Source organism: Galleria mellonella, unplaced genomic scaffold (assembly GCF_026898425.1).
Source record: "Galleria mellonella isolate WM207_F2 unplaced genomic scaffold, CSIRO_AGI_GalMel_v1 utg515, whole genome shotgun sequence".
NCBI classification, from domain to species: Eukaryota; Metazoa; Arthropoda; class Insecta; order Lepidoptera; family Pyralidae; genus Galleria; species Galleria mellonella.
In genome coordinates, this window is record NW_026442107.1 from 1,527,646 (window position 1) to 1,547,807 (window position 20,162).

Consider the following 20,162-nt stretch of genomic DNA (forward strand, 5'->3'; position numbering starts at 1 on the left):
AATTTACAGTTTACAGAGGTATAACACCTGAGAGAAACAGTATACTCTGTTATCTTCATAGTATTGCTCGTGTTACCTATATAGGCAACGGCTACCACTTGCCGTCAGGTGGGCCGTCAGCTTGTTTACCATTCTAAATTGCATAAAAAAAAGTTTAAATTTAATATTTTATATAACCTAGAGAATAAATTGAAATGTAATCCTAAATAAAACACAACCGGTAACTTTACAAAATGTTTATATTTCATTCTTTCGCATATAAAAATATTTTTCTATTTACATGTTCACTTTTTTCGTAGTATTTACAAGTATAAAAATATATAAATATTTTGTTTCATTACTTTCATGTAGGTGAACAAATATTAAACAGGTATATATTATGTATTTCTACGGTAACTAATATCACGCACAAATCATGGTTTATTTGGCAACTAGGTTTGTAATCAAGAATTGGTTGTTTAATCACAAAAGTATTATACAAAAATAAATAGTATTCGGTGGAAATAGCTTTCCAGGTATTTTACATTGAAATTAAATTAAAACATACAAAAATATTACAGTATTACAAAACGAAAACGATAAATAAAATAAACTAAGTCTTCGCTATACTCATACAATAATTAGGTGAATTATTTTGTAGCTTGTATTAAAAATATAGTAACTGATCATGATTGACTGATCAAATGATCAGGTCAATTATAATGAGGAAAATTTTTTATTCATGTTTTGAATTTAATTTTTTTTTATTTTGTGTGTTATGTTATGTTATTTACAATTGTTTATTTATTTATTTAATTCTTTATTGTACACACCAGTTATAAAATATGACAGAGGTAATCAAATGTACAAAGGCGAGAACTCTAACAGAGTTTTCTTCCAGCAAACCCAAAGTGGAAAGGAACATCAATGTTAGCAGTCAATATTAATAAAACTGTTAGAATTTTTTTTATGTAATTATTTTCAATTTAAATAAAAAAGTGCAAATTATTGCAAATTATCTAAGTAGATATAAATTAGAAATGTATGGAAGACACAATTTTCATTTTCATTTTGCAATACTCAACATCAGTAAATCACGCATGACCACAGTGTGGGACTAGCTCTGGGTCTTCACAGGTCAGGTTCTGATCATCAAAGACCTTGCCTTCTTCACAAGTGATAAGCCGGGGCTGGCCTTCCACGCACGTGATCAGTCTGTGGCAATCACCAGGTACTGGGAATCGAGGGAAGGGCCAGAATTTGGCCGACTGAGAGTTGGAAGGTACCTTCGTGGGACACTTGAAGCCGACGACCGCTGTGAACAGTTTAATTAAATACTTAATTACAGAGTATTTTATTTATTAGAGCCGCTAGTTGATATCATGTAAGATTGATATCTTTTTAAATTGTCTAATTACATAAACAACTCTTACATTTTACGCTGCGTAAGCGTAGTTATGTGATGTTTATAAAGATTTTATCTAAAGAAAGTTCTATAAACTGATGAGAAAAAATTAATTTAAATCGCCTGATAGATAAGGGAATTAGGGATCATACAGTCAATGCTTATGTTGTCATTAATCATTTAGATACTACTTTTTTTTTCGTACTATTTTTTGCTGTTAGCCGCAGATGGCCTTTACAGATTCACCGGATGAAAATGGGCTGAGTGCAGATGGTACTCCGAACCCGCGGAAGGACTTATGGAGCAGCCTTTCGCCGTCTCCTGCCCAGATATAATTACAACTACTAGATACAATATAACGTACAACCCAATTTATTCATCTGATACAAAGACTTTAGTTAAGTACCCTTTAGTACAAAGACTACCACGTCGCTTGTTGCTTGGGCACCTTTATCTCCCTCGTGTTTCTGCTATATAATTTCCATTTAAAGAGTAGGATATGGCCTGTAGCTTGTGTGCCATTTTAAATTATATAAATTAATAATAATAATATTTAAAAAATAATAATAAAGCTAAAACATTTACCTTCAGGATTGCAGAATGGTTGCAATAAATCCGGCCAGTTGCAGCCATGGGTACGTTCGTCGTAGACAAGACCAGGGGTGCAGGGTTCCTGGTTAGGGATACCAAAGGCACACTTGACGTAGCTCGTGGAACATTCGTTGCTATCAGGGTAGATACCGAATTGGTATTCGCAGCCGGGTGTAGACAAAGGTGTCACTGTATATGAAAAAAACATTATCATATTTATTTACTTTGATCGGTACGATAATCTCTGAAGTAAAATTATGTTTTAATAACTAATGCTATTGAAGTTAAGTGTTACTTCAAAAACATTCTATCTTGACAAAATTTGTTATGGTAACAACATGGGAATAAACATATTTAGTTGTACATAAAAAATGGTTCAGAGTTGACGAAGATATCGTGTGATATTTATACAAAACCACTGAATCGTTTACCATCAGACGGGCTGTATATACTTGTTTACTACTATATTACTATAGAAAAGAATCGAATTGATAAAGATGACAAAAAATAAAATCGTTTGAAAACAGAAGATAGCTCACAAGTTAACTTTTATTTTCCTGTTTCCTGCATGTTATTACATCTATCCACCTTCCAAGCTTTTCCCTTTTAATCTCGTTACCTAATATTAAGGTAGTAATAGGTAAGTAGTTTTATTTCCCGGAAAAAAATAAAATGTTGCCAGTCTGGTTTTAGAAATGATTAGTATTATGCTATAAATAGTGTAAAAATATCATGATATATTACTTGTTGCTATATTACTTGTTGCTGTATAACTTGTTGCTATATTACTTGTTGTTATATTACTTGTTGCTGTATTACTTGTTGCTATATTACTACATATTACTTGATTTTTTCCTGCTGTGATATATGAGTAGATAAATAGACTACTTCCAAATATAAAATACATCAGATTTTAAGTTAGATCTTTAGTAATACACGTGTGAAAACCGCATCCAATTTGATAGTGTAGTTTTTACGTAATGTCAGAACAAGCATACAGACAGACAACAATTGTAAAAAAAATATAATTTCGGTATTTATTGGTTTTATTAAGACCTCTTTATATTAGTTTTCAACAGACAACAAAAAGGAGGTTAGCGATAAGGTTGAATTTTTTTTATGTTTGTTACGTACATATCTCAGTCAGTTGTAAACCGATTTGGAAAACTCTTTTTTTAAGAAAAAGGATATGAATTTACTGGGTACAGAGGAATAACACCTGAGTCCTCAGGAATGGCAACGCATGGGGGGTATTATAGGCAAAACAGTATACTCTGTTATGTCCATGGTACTGCTCATGTCTATAGGCGACGGTTACCACTTTCCATCAGGTGGGCCGTCAGCTTGTTTGCCATTCTAAGTTGTATAAAAAAAAAAAAAAAATACTTACAGATGCATCCTATAGTAATTTTATCAAAATCGATTCAGTAGTTCTGAAATTGAAATAACTGGTTTTACCACAATTAATGTCGGTTTGTTTTTTGTGGAACACAATCTTAAATATTCTTAATTGCATATTATCGATAAAATGTGTTATTTTTTCTCAAACTCAATCTTGTGGAAATTCTTAAATTATCAGCATTGTTTAACCGCTTTATTTATTACTTTATTTATAAAAACTAAAACCTTTCAAAGCTCTTTTGTATAATAACTTAATAGTTCGAAAAATGTTAATGCGTAATTTTTAATAGAAATTTATGACTTGAATTTTATTAGGAATTTAAGATTTTTATTAGTAAGTGAATTCATATGCTGTTCTTATCTATAGAGATGGTCAGTTACAGTAGAATACGGTTTCTTGTTGGTGTTTTACAACAGGCGCTCTTTTAACTGTAATGCAGGGTGGGTTATAGAGAAATGAGCGCCTATAAAGGACGTAGCGTGAAATTTTGACTTACAATCAGTTTTTCTCTCGCCACAGTCCACGGCCCAGTGGTAGTTGCAGTGGTTGTGGACGGCGCCTTTACCATCGAACAATAATCCATTTTCGCACGTCTCCACTGTCAATGTACCGTTCGTGCACAGGAAGAATTGATCACACAGCTCCGGATGTTGGTACGCCTGGAAAGTCAGGTAAGGCAACTGTCAGTTTAAATAGTTCATAGATAACAGATATATGTACATATGTATACAGTAATTCATCCGAGCTTGACAATTTTGTAAAGGAATATAGAGGCGGTAGAAATTTTGAAGTGAGTCTAAAAATTTTGCAGTAAGTTGTAAATCTATATTTATTTATCTTTCATGTAAGTATTTCAAGTATAAATCGTGGACATAAGATCTACAAATCTCGTTCTCTAGCAAGCAACTAGATAGAAAGCAGAGAAGGTTGACCCTTATCAAAGTCAATAAAAGTAAGTTCTTCATTTAAAAAATATTAATATGTATGTAAAATATCAAAGTACACACAAAAGGGCAATGAAGTCTGCAATTAAATGTATATACGCGATATTCTTATAATAAAAATAATTCATAATTTTTTTGTGTTTTTTTTTTATACAACTTAGAATGGCAAACAAGCTGACGGCCCACCTGATGGAAAGTGGTAACCGTCGCCTATAGACATGAGCAGTACCATAGACATAACAGAATATACTGTTTCGCCCATGGTACCCCCCATGCGTTGCCATTCCTGAGGACTCGGATGTTATTCCTCTGTAGCCTGTAAATTCATGCCATATCCCACCCTTCCAACCGAAACACAGCCATGCAAACACAACTGCTTTACGGTAGAAACACGAATGGGACAGAGGTACCCAAGCAATTGACTTTTGTACAAAGTCTCCCTCTGGTAAACTAATGGTATATCCTGCTTTAATCAATGTAATACTCCTGATTACTATATATATGCTTTGTGGAAGATCTAAGAATATTTTAGGAACTACACATACTAAAAAAATAATATTACCTGAACACCATATTGCTCTGGGCATGCGGGCGCATTTTCAAGAAGGATGCCTGCGTGCGCTGTAATAGAAAAAAATACACTTATTATCATTTAATAGATATAATCATACAACTCAGACAAGGCAACTAATTAATAAATAGAGAATAAACAGGGCTAATTACTGGTTACTGGTATTCAGCTTTGTAAATGAAAAATCAGATTGGTCGATCTCGATAAAAAATGCAGTCGCAATTTCCTGTCATGCAAAATGAATACAAGGATTCCTAGATTAAGTTTAGAAATAGTAGATTTCACAAGAATTTTATAAAAATGATTTAATTTAGAATTAAATCCTATTAAATCTTATTAACTATATTATTTTGATATAATAGATAACTACCATTTAATACTCTAATGATTTCCTTATAAAGTATTTGTTTGGAATTATTAACCTACCCCATCCCATCTATGGTATCCATAATATGTCTTATGTTTGTAGACAACAATTATCACTTTTCAATGTCGGTAAATATATTTAAATGTCAAAGTTGTAGAATCGCTTTTAATTTTTGATTACAAATTGTAGGTCGTGCACAGTAGGATCAGGTTTTTTTAGAGGATGATAATAAAATGATAACCTTGTTTACGCTATTAATTGGCGGGATATTGGTGAAGGATGATAGGTGACGAGAAGTTACTAAGTCATGTCAGTTGGCCCATCATGGCGAATTCATTTGGAATTAACAACGATGTCTTTCAAGAGGATCCGTGACCTGGCAGCATATAATGCTACAGATATGCAACAGAATCGCTACTCGCAATTACTATATATATAAAAGATGATGGGTAAAGATGAAGTCAGATCAGTTTTTTTAATGGACAAAAATGGAATAGTGCATTCACTATGTTAACAGGATACAATCACGGGGCACTAGTGAAGAATGAAGTCAAGTGTGTCCATAATGGTGATTTTACTAAAGTTTGTTAAAATGTAAATTTTATTAAACACAATGTTTTTCAGTAAGGAGCGCGTGAAAATCGACCTGATAGAGTATATTGCAAGCAATGGGAACTAACTTCTTCATAAATGATAATTCCTCCCCTCCTAGTCAGATCAGTTGGAGCAACTCACTACATCATCTTCAGAGAGATTACTAAAGCTCATAGTTATTATATTTTTCAATCGACTTCAAAAAGAAAGGGGTTCTCAATTCAATTGTATGTTTTTTTTTAAAGTTTATTACTTCATATGAGTAGCTCCGTCAGTTGTAAACCGATTTGAAAAATTCTTTGCATGGAAACTTTATTAAAATTGGTTTAGCACTTTAGTTTTTAAATCAAAATAACTGGTTTTGCTACAATTTTTTTTGAAAAACAATTTAAGTTTATTATTTATAAGACTTTTTGGTTAGAGTAGGTTTTTTTTAATGGATGATAATGGAATGGTAATCCCGTCTGCACTATCGGTATACACTGGCGGGGCACCAGTGAGGGATGATTGGTGAGGATGAAAAGGCAAGTTAGTTAGCCCATCGTGACGAATTCAACGATAAATTAGTTACGACGGTTTCCAGGGGGAACTATACTGATAGCGATGGGAACTAACCTCCCTACTACTAACAATCCCTTCCGCTCTTCCGGTTAGAATAGGTTTAGTATTATAAATTAAGAGTAGTAGGTACCTAGAACATGTTGCAGCCCTGGAGTTGTCAATGCGTGACCTTATTACTGAGTTGCACTTTCGTAGCAATAGTACATGCGAGTACACCAGTGCCGGCGTGTAATCACACGTGAAGCGTGACCGTTGAGTAATATACACGAGGTCAGCGGTGGCAATTAGACATCGATTGTTTCGTTGCGTTATTGGAAACTTTCTATGTTATAATTTAGCTAACCACTTAAGTCTCCACGATTAGATTTTGTTTCACAAAAAAAAAAATACTAACTTCAATCGTCAACAACAAATTCAAATTCAAACAACACTAAAACAATTTTAACTTAATTTCTATGAGAACTGTAATCTGAATGTTTAGATTGATCTCATAAAAATGAAGTATTAAGTTTGTAAAGTAAAAAATAAAAAAAAATGTAAAGTATAAAAATAAAACATATGGAAATAAAAAAAATCGTTAAAATAATTAATTTAATTTGGAATTTAATTCGAATTTAATTAAACTGATGAAATTGAAATTGAATTATTTAAATCTTTATGAAAATTTAAGGATCAACGCCTAACGCTTCTAATTGCTGTGCCCGACAGGGTCTACAATGTACTGTATCAATTATTAACATCTTTCATAATAATATTGTAGAATGTAATAAATAAATTGAGATTGAAACTTATATTCTTTCAGTTCTTGAGGCAACAAGCGTGATAAAAATACAACCAAACAATTGAAAATCTCCTTTTTCCTACAGTGTGCCTATCGGTATTAAAGTGCTTGAGGAGAAGGGAAGGGATCGTAACTTTTTTTTAATGGAATGATAATGGAATAGTGTGTGTAATGGGAACTTTTTTTTAATGGACGTTAATGGAATAGTGACGCTGCCTGCGCTATTGGTATACACTGGCAAGGCACCAGTGAGGAATGATTGGTGAGAATGACGCAGGTCAGTTAGCCCATCGTAACAAATTCACTAATGAATTAATCACGATGGTTTCCAGAGGGAACCGCAAAGAGATCGACCTGATAGCCAAGTTGCCAACAATATGCATTGAATTTTAGTCAAGGTATATTTTTATGCAACACCGAATGGCAAGTTAGTGGCCCACCTGATGAAAAATGTTAACAATCACATATAGATATAAACAGCTTTATGACCATCAAAGAAAAAATTGTGATGTTCAAGTTATATCTCAATGTCATCATTACCCTATCACCCGTTAGCTGTTATGATAATTATTACTATTGAACATCGATTTCCCCCATAATAAGAGAACTTAATGGCCAGGAGAAATCAGCAGCAGCGTCCAACTAGGCAAAACCAGGGGGGTTTTCCCAATAGTTTCCACGCTTGCCAGGCGGGTTGGCAATCGCAGTTAAGTTTTGATGACATTTTAATAGGGACGCTGTCGCCTATTTCTCGAAAATTAAATTCCTTTTGTTGCCTTTTATAATATCCACTAGAAAGCAAGAGTATATCTCATGTATTTCGTAATTTACAAATAGATATCAACAGAGAAACATCAATGATTTATGTAGTGTAAGTAATGGTGATTTGTATAGATTACATTTGTTTCTAAACACGAAACACGTGGCCAATCTAAATTATTGTTATTGTCAGTTCGTGTGACCAGACAGTTCCCTGACGCGGCTACGACTGTTGGTCGTCACGACACGACCAATCTCGGCCATCGTACCAACAACTTCGTTCACTTTTACTTTTACTACATTGTGTAGTGTACGTCGCGAAGACGAGCGTGGCTTGATACGAGATAAAGATCGAGACCACTGTCCAATTTTATTATAATTACACAAACATGTACTTATATTTCTATACTAAACATGTACTTAATAAATAATAAATAAATGTAGGTATTTTATCTGATAAATTAAAAAAAAAATCATTTCCATGGATTCGATTCCTATTTGTTGTATTCATTTGTATATTTATAGCGTTCTTTCTTTCTTTATTCTTTATTCTTTATTCTTTATTGTACACAAAACATACTGGTAATTACAATTCATTATAAACATAATGTACAAAGGCGAGCTTATCTCTAATAAGAGATTTCTTCCAGCAAAACCTTTCCATGTTAATGTGTTATTTTAAAAATAAAAATAGGCAGTCATACGATCTGCATATATTGCATAAACGCATAAGTTATGTATACACAAAGAATAATACAAACTACACATTATAAATTACATAAAATACCCTGTAAACATACACATATATTTACACAAACATACATATACACATACATATATATACACATATAAACATATATAAATATACATACACATATACATAATACGTCAGCATAGTGATAAGTAATGCTCTCTTAGACGACGCTTAAACATGCCTATTTGCCGATTCCCTTATTTCGGATGGCAGACTATTCCATAGTCGAATGGATATAACTGTAAAGGAATTCCCAAAAGCCTGAGTATGATGTGGTGGAGTTCTTAGAAGTAATCTATTATATATTATATATATATTCTTAGAAGTAAAGCGTTATGTGTTTGCGAAATGGATAACTTTCTTTTATTAACATATTCAAAAACTTTCAGTAAGCACCTTATTCTACAATCATTATCGCAAACTATAGCCACTTTATATTCCCGTATAGGCACTGTTTAAGTCATTATAAATATATAAAAAAACAGCGGCAGAATAAAAGTTAACCGATTAATTTTATGTATTTTTCTTTCCCATAGGTATCGTAAGAGGCGACTAAGGGAATTTAACGGTTGAGAGATGTGTCGTCCCTCTTAAAACAGCATCAAAAGCCAACCCACCTGCCAAGCTTGGCAACTGCTGGCAAAACCCCTTCTTATGGGGGAGGCTATGTTCAGCAGTGGACAGTTAACGGCTGCTTCAAGATATAAATATTACGCAATACAGTGTGATAAGTATTATAAAATATTATTAATTCAGTATGCAACTTCAACTTGTGCCATAAAATGTCATATAAATAACTTGCCGTGCTTTATTGACCTTGCAACACATATATGAAACCGTTTCACGCTGTAATTATGGCATATGCTTAAAGTTCGCTAAAATGTTACAGTTAATTTTATGAATATTTTATTATAAATATTTCTTTGGATATTTTTGTAGATTATGTTACGTTATATAATATAATACTTATAGAGAATATATTCTCAAGAAGTTAAAAATTATGACAACTAGTCTATAGTTCGCAAGGTATTATTTATCTATTCATGTTACTTTTAATTGATTTCCAACGGGAGGTTATCAATTAGATTGTGTTTTTTTATGTTTGTTACCTCATAACTCCGTCAGTTGTAAATATATATAATAGTATATACTTACAGATTGGTGCCATAGAAATTTTATCGAAATTGGTTTAGTAGTTTAGTTTTTCAATTAAAATAACTGGCAATTTTTTTTGTGGGACTTATTCTTTAATTATTTATATTTTGTAACTTATAAAACTCAACTGTTGTTTGAATTGTATTAGCTGAGTTTCTTGCCCATTTTCAGGCGAAATTATATTCCAAACTGGGCGATAGACTCGGTACATTTTAAAATCAATCAATTTTGCTTCCAATGAAATAATGCTGCGTTGTATTCGAAAAAAAAAAATTCAATTAATCATAATAGGTTGCCCATTGACTTTTAAAATCACATTAGCGGACTATAGTGGAGCGAAAGTAACTAGTGGTCAACCTTGATGCGTACGCGCAGCGGCGGTCACATACCCGTGCGCGTTCGCTACACCACCGATACAGATCTAAGCACCAAGTAATAAGGTAGTTGATATCTGTTACTAAAATATATGACAGCTTAAATTAGATCTTTATTATTTGTATCGTAAGAAATGTAATTGCTTAGTAGTTAATTAATGATCATTTTTAAATGTTTGTCGATATCATATGATTCACATTCATCTTCAATTTCAGATTAATCAGTTTATTTGATGTAAAATTGTTTTCTTAAAACTATAACTATTTTAAATAAGTAATAACAATTTTAGCTACTTGGGAAAATCATACACTTTTGGCTAATGTTAAAAATCATTGTTCTAAATAAATAATTTGTTTCCGTGTCCGAATTTTAATTTGTTTTATATTTAGGTACCTATAATTTTAGCTATTGAAATTATTAAATTTAAGTTGTTAAAGTAATTAAGATAAAGTTTATAATATTAATAAGGATTCTTTTTTTCAATATATAATTCTATTTCAATTAATATTGTAGCTGCTATTTTAATAGTAATTAAAACCTCGATTTTCTTAATTATAATTATGTGAATTAATGTAAAATCATGTAGAGCATTATATAATGCTAAATATACGCATATTTAGCAACAATAAAACAAATAATTATTAATTACTAGCTGTACACCGCGACTGTGCCCGCATGAATCAGTCTAAGTTAGGATATAACCTAGTGGTGTACCAAATTTCATTTAAATCCGTTCATTAGTTTTTAAGCGAAAGAGTAACGAACATCCATTCATCTATGCATCGTTACAAACTTTCGCATTTATTGTATTAATAAGATCATATTCATACCGTATTAAGTATGAATTTTTTGCCAGCATTATCCGTATTATATGTTTATTTTGTCAAAAAAAGCAACAGAGTGTCGTCCTATATGAATATAAAAACAAGGAGGACCAAAAAGAAAAGATAAAGGGATATTTTATATTTTTACACGTAAAGTTAGATTGGACAGAATGAGGAAAGTACGAAAGAGGGACGTACGAAAAGATACGTAGGGATGCCTACGCCATAGAGGCAACTTTTGCTGTAAATATTTAGCTTTATTTATACAAGAATAAATAATAATAATGATAATAACATATATATATATGTTAAATTATTTATAATGCAACAGAATAAAAGCTTTTTATTTTGTTTTATTTTTATTTACGTTCGTTTAGTCAATCTTTAAGCAAATATTCTTCAAATAGTTTAGTTGTAAACACATTATATTATATTAAGTCAAATTAATTACAATAAGCCGTAACATGTATACGCTATAATTAACTATGTGTAAATTGCAATTTTTTCTATATATATATATATATATATATATTTTATTTATTTATTTATTATAAAACATAGGCAAGGAATGAACAACATAGCATTCCATTGACTGGTATTGTTTCGTTTTATTAGAGATATTTCCGAGCATCTCTCGGTTCTTATCATCGTCGTTACGTAATACAAAATGGTCGCCAACGAGTTTGCCTTCCGCTGTTTTGCAATCGTATTATCGAAGGAAATCAGAGGTTCATCGAACATTCTGCAGCTTTATAGACAATAATGTATGGGTCTATTTATGTCGTAATATGCATTTAAATTTAAGTAAATTTCTTTGTCAAACTATTTATATTGTTGTCGGCAACTGTGTTCGCCATTTAATTCACATAATTGTAACATTGTAGATTAAAAAGGATGAAAAATACACAAGTCATATTTGCATAACAAATTGCGTAGATAACAATCAAATATGTAAATAAATAAACTTAATTTTACATCTTAAATAAATATTAGTAAGGATTACATTTGATAATTTATATTTTATATTTTTTCAATAATATTACTTACCCATATGAAACGAGAAGTAAGTAAATATATGATTTAATCCTAATATATATAGGCATAGAATGGGTCACCTCTTCTTTTCCCGTGGGTGTCGCTGTTGTGACGCTACTAACCTAATATTAATTTATAGTTACATTCAGCCTTGTTTACGATTTTACTTTCAAACAGAACAATATCTATTTGTAGTTAAATAGTTCTTTATAATGTAATAATGGTATAATATCTCAACAAATTGCTTCCGACAAATTCCACCGATCGACTAAGTGCGTGTTGTAAATATCAGTTGATTAACGACTTTGTTAATTATTAATATGTTGATTGCCAACACAAGTGTTAGTAAATATAAGTACATATTTTATTAGAATACAATACGTTAACATTTTAAAGATTTTTTTTAATCCAAAAAGGCTTTAATAATTATAAAAAATACAAAAAGACAATATTTGTTTTAAATCACAATCACAAATATTTATATGAATAAATTTTCTAAAATAAAGGATTCTATTTAAAAACTTCAGAAGATGTAAAAATATCTATTCAGTATTGCTTAAATAATCAACTTTGAATAATAAACTTTATAAAAATGAACAATTATTGTCCACATTTCTCTGACAATATTACACACACATACAGACAACCAGCCTACCACCAGTCACTTTTATCAATTTGGTAAACAATCAATAAATATACTGCAATTAGAATTAAATATATACGAAATAATATATTATTTTAATATAACATTATAATATTAAGTAGGTGCTCATATAATAAGTTAAAAAGATAATTTCTTAACACATGTAAACAGGCGAAAGAACCGGCAAGATTAGCTCATCTCCACATTGATCTAAATAGAAAGCTCCGAAGCGTGACTAAACGCGTACACAATGAGATAACGGGGTGAACGTAACAGATGCTATTCGACACAGAGTGCCGCTGACGGGTGGCGTTACATAACGTAACACCCACGGTGACATCGCCGTCGTGGCGTCACGCCGTCGAGACCGACAGTTTACAGATGGTGGTATATCCTCGAGTAATTAAATGCTACATTTAAATACACATAATTTCACTGCTACTAATGAATGTGAATTATAAAGATGTTTGGTTGCATTTTAGTGCACAAATGTCAGTTAGAATAGAACACTTATTAATTCTATTCCGAAATTAACACATAATTTAAAGGTTAATAATATTGAAAATATAAATTTTGTAATTTGATACACAGAGAGACAGTCTGAAATAATATATATCTACATTGGAATCAGTACTATATATTCTGATTCCATTTTTGAAACGGTCACCTTAATTATTTTTTTGCAACTATTAATTTTTGAAAAAGCTAATAGAAAATATTTTACTGAATTAGATGTTATCTTACAGAAGTCCATATCATTGGTTATTTAATTAGAATTACTTTGTTTAATTCCGCTACGTATGTGTGTAATGCTCGAAGATTGACCATCATCATTTCTAGCAGAAGTTCTACAACCTTCCATATTATCCCTCAATCTCCGATTGTTATTTCATACACACACGTTTTGCGATACGTGTTTTGCCTCTAAAGGAGGCGTCTTTAGGCAAATTCGCTGCTCGGAGCTTACTGTTAATAAAATAAATTAGAGGCAGTCGTAAACTCATTTAATAATAACAGTTCAATTGTATAAGATTTTAAAAACTTATTATTAAAGAAGAAAGGACTCTAGTACCTGGTTCATAAAATGTACAAATTTGATTTATCGAAGAAGATTGTCGATATTTAATTTAATTATTTATTTTTATGAAACTTAAAATGGCACACATGGGAACAGGCCATCGATATATCTCGCCCATGATATCTTTTATACGTTGCCATTCATATATACTTAGGTGTATCGCAACAAATCGTTTATTTTACTGATTATGAGCTATTAAGATTCATGCATAGTAATTCAGAAGTGCGTAGATAAAGCTGGAACTCCTGTGTTTGGTGAAAACGGGGACAAACGTCACATAATGTTGAGACGACCTGGAGAGCGTTACGCAAACATATATTTCTAAGAGGTTACACCTAATAGCTGTGGCTTTGTTATGTTTTGACATTGCGTAACTTTCAAAGATAATGCTCTATGCGGAGTCCATTTGTACATAATGACTCTTTAAATTTGCAATAATTTATAAACAAAACGTTAATTTTTCACACATTAGCTATTACTGCAGTTGCTACTTTTTTAATGAGTTATTTGCAGTCGAAATTTAAATAAATATACTTTAAGATTACGTTCCACAAAAAAAGCCGACTTTGATTGTGGTAAAATCAGTCATTTTAATTTAGAACTAAACTATTGAACCGATTTTGATAAAATTTCTATGGGATCAATCTGTATTAGGTTCTTTTAAGATAAAAAAAATCCAAATCGGTCTATAATTGACTGAGTTATAAGAACCTTTTTGAAGTCAGTTCAAAAGAAGTTGCTTCCGTTGCATTTGTGTTTCACCTAGCATAATTTAACAGGTTTTAGCATAATTGAGTTTTAGTTTGAAGAGTAATGAAACTATGAAATTACAGGGTACAGGGCATAACATCTTAAACTTTAATCGATATAAATAATTAAAATAGGTCATAACTCACAAGTTCTCAGAAATAGCAACGCGTGGGCCCCATGGGAGTCACAGTTTATTCTGTAATATCGCGTGATCGAAATCCTAAACGCAGATTATAATACTACTTTTTTTTTATTGTTAAACAGTGTTTAGTAAATATTATCTAATGAAACGTCTAATTTTCCCAAATAATTATAAATAATACAATATTGTAGTCTTACAGCATTATGATATAGGTATAAATAAATATATACTTGATGCATTATTGTCCGTTAATTATATAACAATACCTATTTTTGTAAACTTAATATATTGCTATCAAAACTAAATTGTTGAATTTAAAGTGGTTTAATGTAATATTTTGGCAATAAAAACTTGTGACGTAATCTGAACGACTTTTCTAGAAATATGTTATTATGAAACAAGGGCATATGGAAAAACCACATTAAATGCGACTGTTCGATAAAGTAAAAAAGTTACACAAGTGAATGAGAACGAAAATTCGAAACAAGTAATAGTAAATATACGTATATATTGGCACTAGAAAGTAAAAGTATTTGGCGGGTAATAAATTATATATGTCATTATATTCAGTTTTTTTTTCTGCATCGAATGCTATTCGTATATTTAATGAATTGATCACAGCAAATGGTGACGATTTAGAGATATGTAATTACAATAGGGAAAAATGTAAATTTTTTTATTGGTTTACACTGCACTAGTTTTGTTTATTTCTTTTTCTTTTATTACATTTTTATTATTTACATGTCAAAAATTTATTAGGTATATAAGTAGGTGGGTATTATAATGTTATAAAATATATTAAAATTTTATTTAATTGTTTATTTGTAGCTTATGTATTGATTAGTGTTAATGTTGTTTGTATGCTTTAGCTGTCCGCTAACGGCATGTTTTCTCACTGTATTGGGTTGACTGGAAAAGAACTCTTTCAGAGATAAGTCCGCCCTTGCTCACAATATTCATAAATGTTTTATCTACGTATCATTTTGCTTCTCTGTTTCAGTTTCTTACTCTCCTGTAAAGTTGAGTCATAGCGTTTAATAGATTAATATATCATTTATTTTTATTACTTACAGCACACAAACAACAACAGACATAGACATACATAGTAAAAAGATATAAAAGAATAACAAAAAAAAGCAAAATACATAAAAGAAGTAACAATTTTTTACTTTCATGCGGGTGTTATAGTAACACAAATGGTCTCAACTCAGTTTATGTTTTTGTCCCTCAAAAGAGCAAAACACAAATATTCTGTTATGGCAAAAGCCACCCGCAAAATTTGTTAATAAAAATAATAAATGAAATAAATATGGATTAAATACATTATGTGTATCCATTAGATTCGTTACTATTTAATAGTTTATTTTACACACTATTATATACATTTTATTATAATACGCTAGAATCATCAACGAGGATAGACCCGTGAACATTAATATGACGTTAATAGACGTATGGTACGACTAGAAATTAAATAAATACATGCATTAATAATAATGATTTATAAGTGAACATAGAACTATGTATGGTGGCTGCATTATTCCTCTAAATAAAACTGGATTCTTGAATAAATAATTCGTTTACCATAAGGAAAATAACAAACGAACAATGTCAAAATAGATATATCAAACAAAATTTATATAAAAAAGAAAAGAGAACTATAAAAAATGTTGGTCATTTAATTTGCCAGCAATACTGTATAGTTCGCTAACATTGTTGAAATATTGGCAACCTCAGAGTTCTAACAGATTCATAACAATTCACGTCAGGTGGGAATAAATAACAATACCTGGCAGATAATAAAAGAACTGCGAAATAAGTTTGTGAATTTTTAAAAATAAAATCATTGTATGTAAATACCGAAGAAAATTTATAGCCCGTTTATTTTTATAAGACTATAAACAAGATACAAAAAGCAGTTATTAATAAATTTAGGTATATATTTTTAATTAACCAACCATCTTTGTGTTAATTTTGTAACAATTGTTTAAGACGAATATAGTTAGCGATACCTATGTTAAAAACAGTTTGTATATGAAAAAAAAAAACGATTTTTAGATACGCATTGGCGAATTTTCAACCGACTTTAAAAAAGAGCAGACTCTCACGTCTGTTGTATATTTTAGGATCGTTACTTCATAATACCTTTATTTTTACAACAGATTTAAAATTTTGAAATATAATTTATCAGTGATTTTTGTGGAACAAGATCGAAAGAATGGAAATTAAATATTGTTTGCAGCACTTTTTCGTGTTTTATTTTATCATTAAACAGATCATTAGCACTTTATTTTGATTTATATATAATCATATCTATAAATAATTTATAAACTATTTTTTCCTTTTAATATAACTTAAAAATTTACGTGTTTATTTTTACTGTATTATTTTCTGTTATAAGGAATTATTAATGTATTTTTTATAAGAATTATATAGACTGATATTTTATAACAATGATATTTTAAATTGTTGTTTTATTATATTTTAAATTTAAAAGTGAACATATAATAAGAACGAATATGTAAAATAAATATAATCTGACATCTAAATTGACAAATGCATGTATATTAGCTAGCTATTAATATAATTTTGCTAACCCAACACAACTCTATATTATATACATGAATGCCTTATAATAATAAATAAATAAGATGGTTATTAACATTGTCTTATTGGGAAAATATAATCATTTACCTACAGTTATCTTGATGTTTCGACCAGGTCTATTTTTTATGAATGATAATGGAATGGTAAATCCGCTTTGTTCTCGGTAAACGCTGGCGGGACACTAGTGAGAAATGTTAGATGAGGATGAAGTAGGTCAGTTGGCCATCAGAATTAATCACGATGGTTTCCAGGGGGGGGGCATGGGGAGGTTGACCTGACAGAGTATGTTGCTAGTAACGGGGCCGCTAGACTCCTTTACTAACAATCCTTTTCCCCTCGTTTCGACAAGGTCACACCAGGAATGGCCGTTCAACCTTAAAATCGAAAATTAGCCATGCAACACAGCAGCTAGGCGACTGAAATTTCAGCGTTAACAAATTGTTCATCGTGTTAATCTGGGTATCTATATATTATTTATATATATCGAATAAAGGGACCTAAATATTTCCAATTATCACTTTTTTAATCGTGTACTCTCGCGCTACTCCCAAGTCCCTTACTAATATTTAAAAATTACTTATTAGATATCATATTGAAAATTTAAGAATGGAATCGAGAAGGTTATAGGCTATTTTTCATCCTGGTCAGTAAACATATCCCGATCACACGAACGAAGTCGAGGCCAAAAGATAGTAATTTAATATTTCTTGATAAAACATTATCACACACACTTGACCGATCTAAATTGTATTTTTTAATGTCGCACAGTGCAGGCGTGGGCCTTGAGTTTCGTATACAACACACCAGATTCCGGCTGCCTTTCCATTCGGTTGAGTAACTGCCTTAAAAACTATTAGCTGTATAAACAGGATCAATTTTGTCGGAATGTTTAGTAACTTGATCTACTATGCAAATTTCTTTTATATTTTGTATTCATAAAATGTTACATGTTTTTCATTTTGTAAGTTAATGATGACACAAAGTTTCAATCTCCAGCTTTCAAATCAACAATAGTCTCTTATCTCTCTCTCTCTCTCTTTCTCTCTTATATCTCAATAGTAATCTTTGTTCTTTGGCTCTAAGAATATAGATAGGTGATATATTTATGAAAATTCTTTATATTTAGTATTATTAATTAAGTAGTTTCCGCTCAGCGATGATGCTTTATTATTTAATATGGAATATTATATTTGCATTTGATCGCATATATAGTACAACCAAGGAAAACAATGCATAATAAAAAAATAATACAAATGTAATTCAACAAGGCTAACATTTGTGACCACACCTCAAAAGAGGCAGCGTAGAACAAAATTTAATTAGTAATATATAATTTATGCAACATTTTACCACTAAAGAGGTATCTTTTCACAAAATTTTATAAAGTTTAAATATGTATAGTTGCCAACTTGACTTATAAAACAGTAATTAACTTTTTTTACACACGACAAGTTTCGCGCTGTTTAGTTTCGATTTTGACTTGATAAACTAGTTTTTCATTATATGCCCGTCAATTATGCGTATTCTCATAATGTAATGGACTAACTGGTATAATATACAACTGGTCGCTGTGATTCGATAAAGGGTTGCAAAATATCAGCCTATTATTGATTACGAAGTTGTTAAGGACACTATAAACGACTTAGGTCATTCTGTACTTTCACTTCACGTAATAGGTAGGTACTATTACTCGCAAATATAGTAAAATAATACGAGAAAATGATTAAAAAAATATTATTATTATTAACTATGGATTTTATACTTCTAGATGGAGTATTAAGTGCTATTAAAGTTCCAAAAAATAGCCAAATATTAGCTGATACGTATTTTATTAGTCAATACAAAACGCGCTCTTTTTCTGGTATTATAAGTAGTAATTAAACGTTTTGATATCTTTATTGACGTAAATACGTACACACATAATATACCTTATTATGAAGACAAATATAATACAAATTCATTCGTACAAATAATGCTAAAAGTAAGGCTATTTTTGACATGTGTTTATCGAAGTAACTCTATCTAAATTAAGACTACCCATACTATTCATATCAGATAAAGACGTAAAGCTTGTGAAAAACTTGAACTAAATGTTGATGTCCTTATTTTAAAAACATTGATTGACATTTAGTGGTCATTAGAATAACATTTTTAAAGCAAAGTAAGTGAAGGACTTTTAATGAAAGGATAATGAAGGGAGGACGCTATGACGGTGACAGATTTTTACAATTAATTATGATATAATAAAGCTATTATATTATATATAATATAGACAAGCGTCTATATTGTATATAATACTTTTTTAAATTATTAAATACCTTACAAGAATTATCAATATTTATTAGCTTAATACAAAAAAATAAGTTAAAATATTAACTGCTGAATTACTTGTTAATTATCGGCGTTTAATTTAAGGTTATCTCTTTCTTACTAATTAGTAGTTGTCAAGGGCATGCCAAATAAATATAGTTCTTACCGAAAGCGAGACAGGCCAGAGAACACGCGAGTTGTACACTAATTTTCATGTTGGCGGTGGTTTTTGCGGCGTGTGCGCAGCGTACTAAGCCCGGCAGCACTGACAGTGCGCATGCGCAACAACGCAACGCCAGCCGCTGCGGCCACGCCGTGCCTACTCTATAGTCGACACCACACCACTTCCTTCTGATATTTCGTAGTATCGTAATAGAAAAAACTGCACCCTTTCTCTTTCAGAGATAAGACCTACAATATTTATAATTGAAGGTAGTTATAAGATAAGGATATTTGTTATTTACAAATGCAAATAACGTATATATAAAATAAATCCTTACTACTTATAGATATGTATGTAATTGTGTTTGTTTGT

The 20,162-nt window shown here is 30.7% G+C and overlaps 1 protein-coding gene across 1 annotated transcript; it reads right to left on the reverse strand.

Annotated features, from left to right (window-relative positions):
• Positions 1-221: 221 nt before the first annotated feature.
• Positions 222-19,954, reverse strand: LOC113522620 (protein obstructor-E). Its single transcript, XM_026908367.3, has 5 exons — positions 19,794-19,954; positions 4,884-4,942; positions 3,874-4,036; positions 1,970-2,164; positions 222-1,294 (listed from the first exon to the last, which is right to left on the reverse strand). The coding sequence occupies exons 1-5, from the start codon at positions 19,840-19,842 to the stop codon at positions 1,074-1,076; spliced, it is 687 nt and encodes a 228-aa protein (XP_026764168.2). The 5' UTR covers positions 19,843-19,954; the 3' UTR covers positions 222-1,073.
• Positions 19,955-20,162: the final 208 nt, after the last annotated feature.

What these genes read in the sequence shown, in the direction of transcription:
- LOC113522620 (XM_026908367.3), bottom strand. Translation starts at nt 19,842, where the DNA reads ATGAAAATTAGTGTACAACTCGCGTGTTCTCTGGCCTGTCTCGCTTTC. An exon ending in TCTGGCCTGTCTCGCTTTCG is followed by an intron (nt 4,943 to 19,793) that starts GTAAGAACTATA and finishes TTTCTATTACAG; the next exon opens with CGCACGCAGGCATCCTTCTT. An exon ending in CAGAGCAATATGGTGTTCAG is followed by an intron (nt 4,037 to 4,883) that starts GTAATATTATTT and finishes CTGACTTTCCAG; the next exon opens with GCGTACCAACATCCGGAGCT.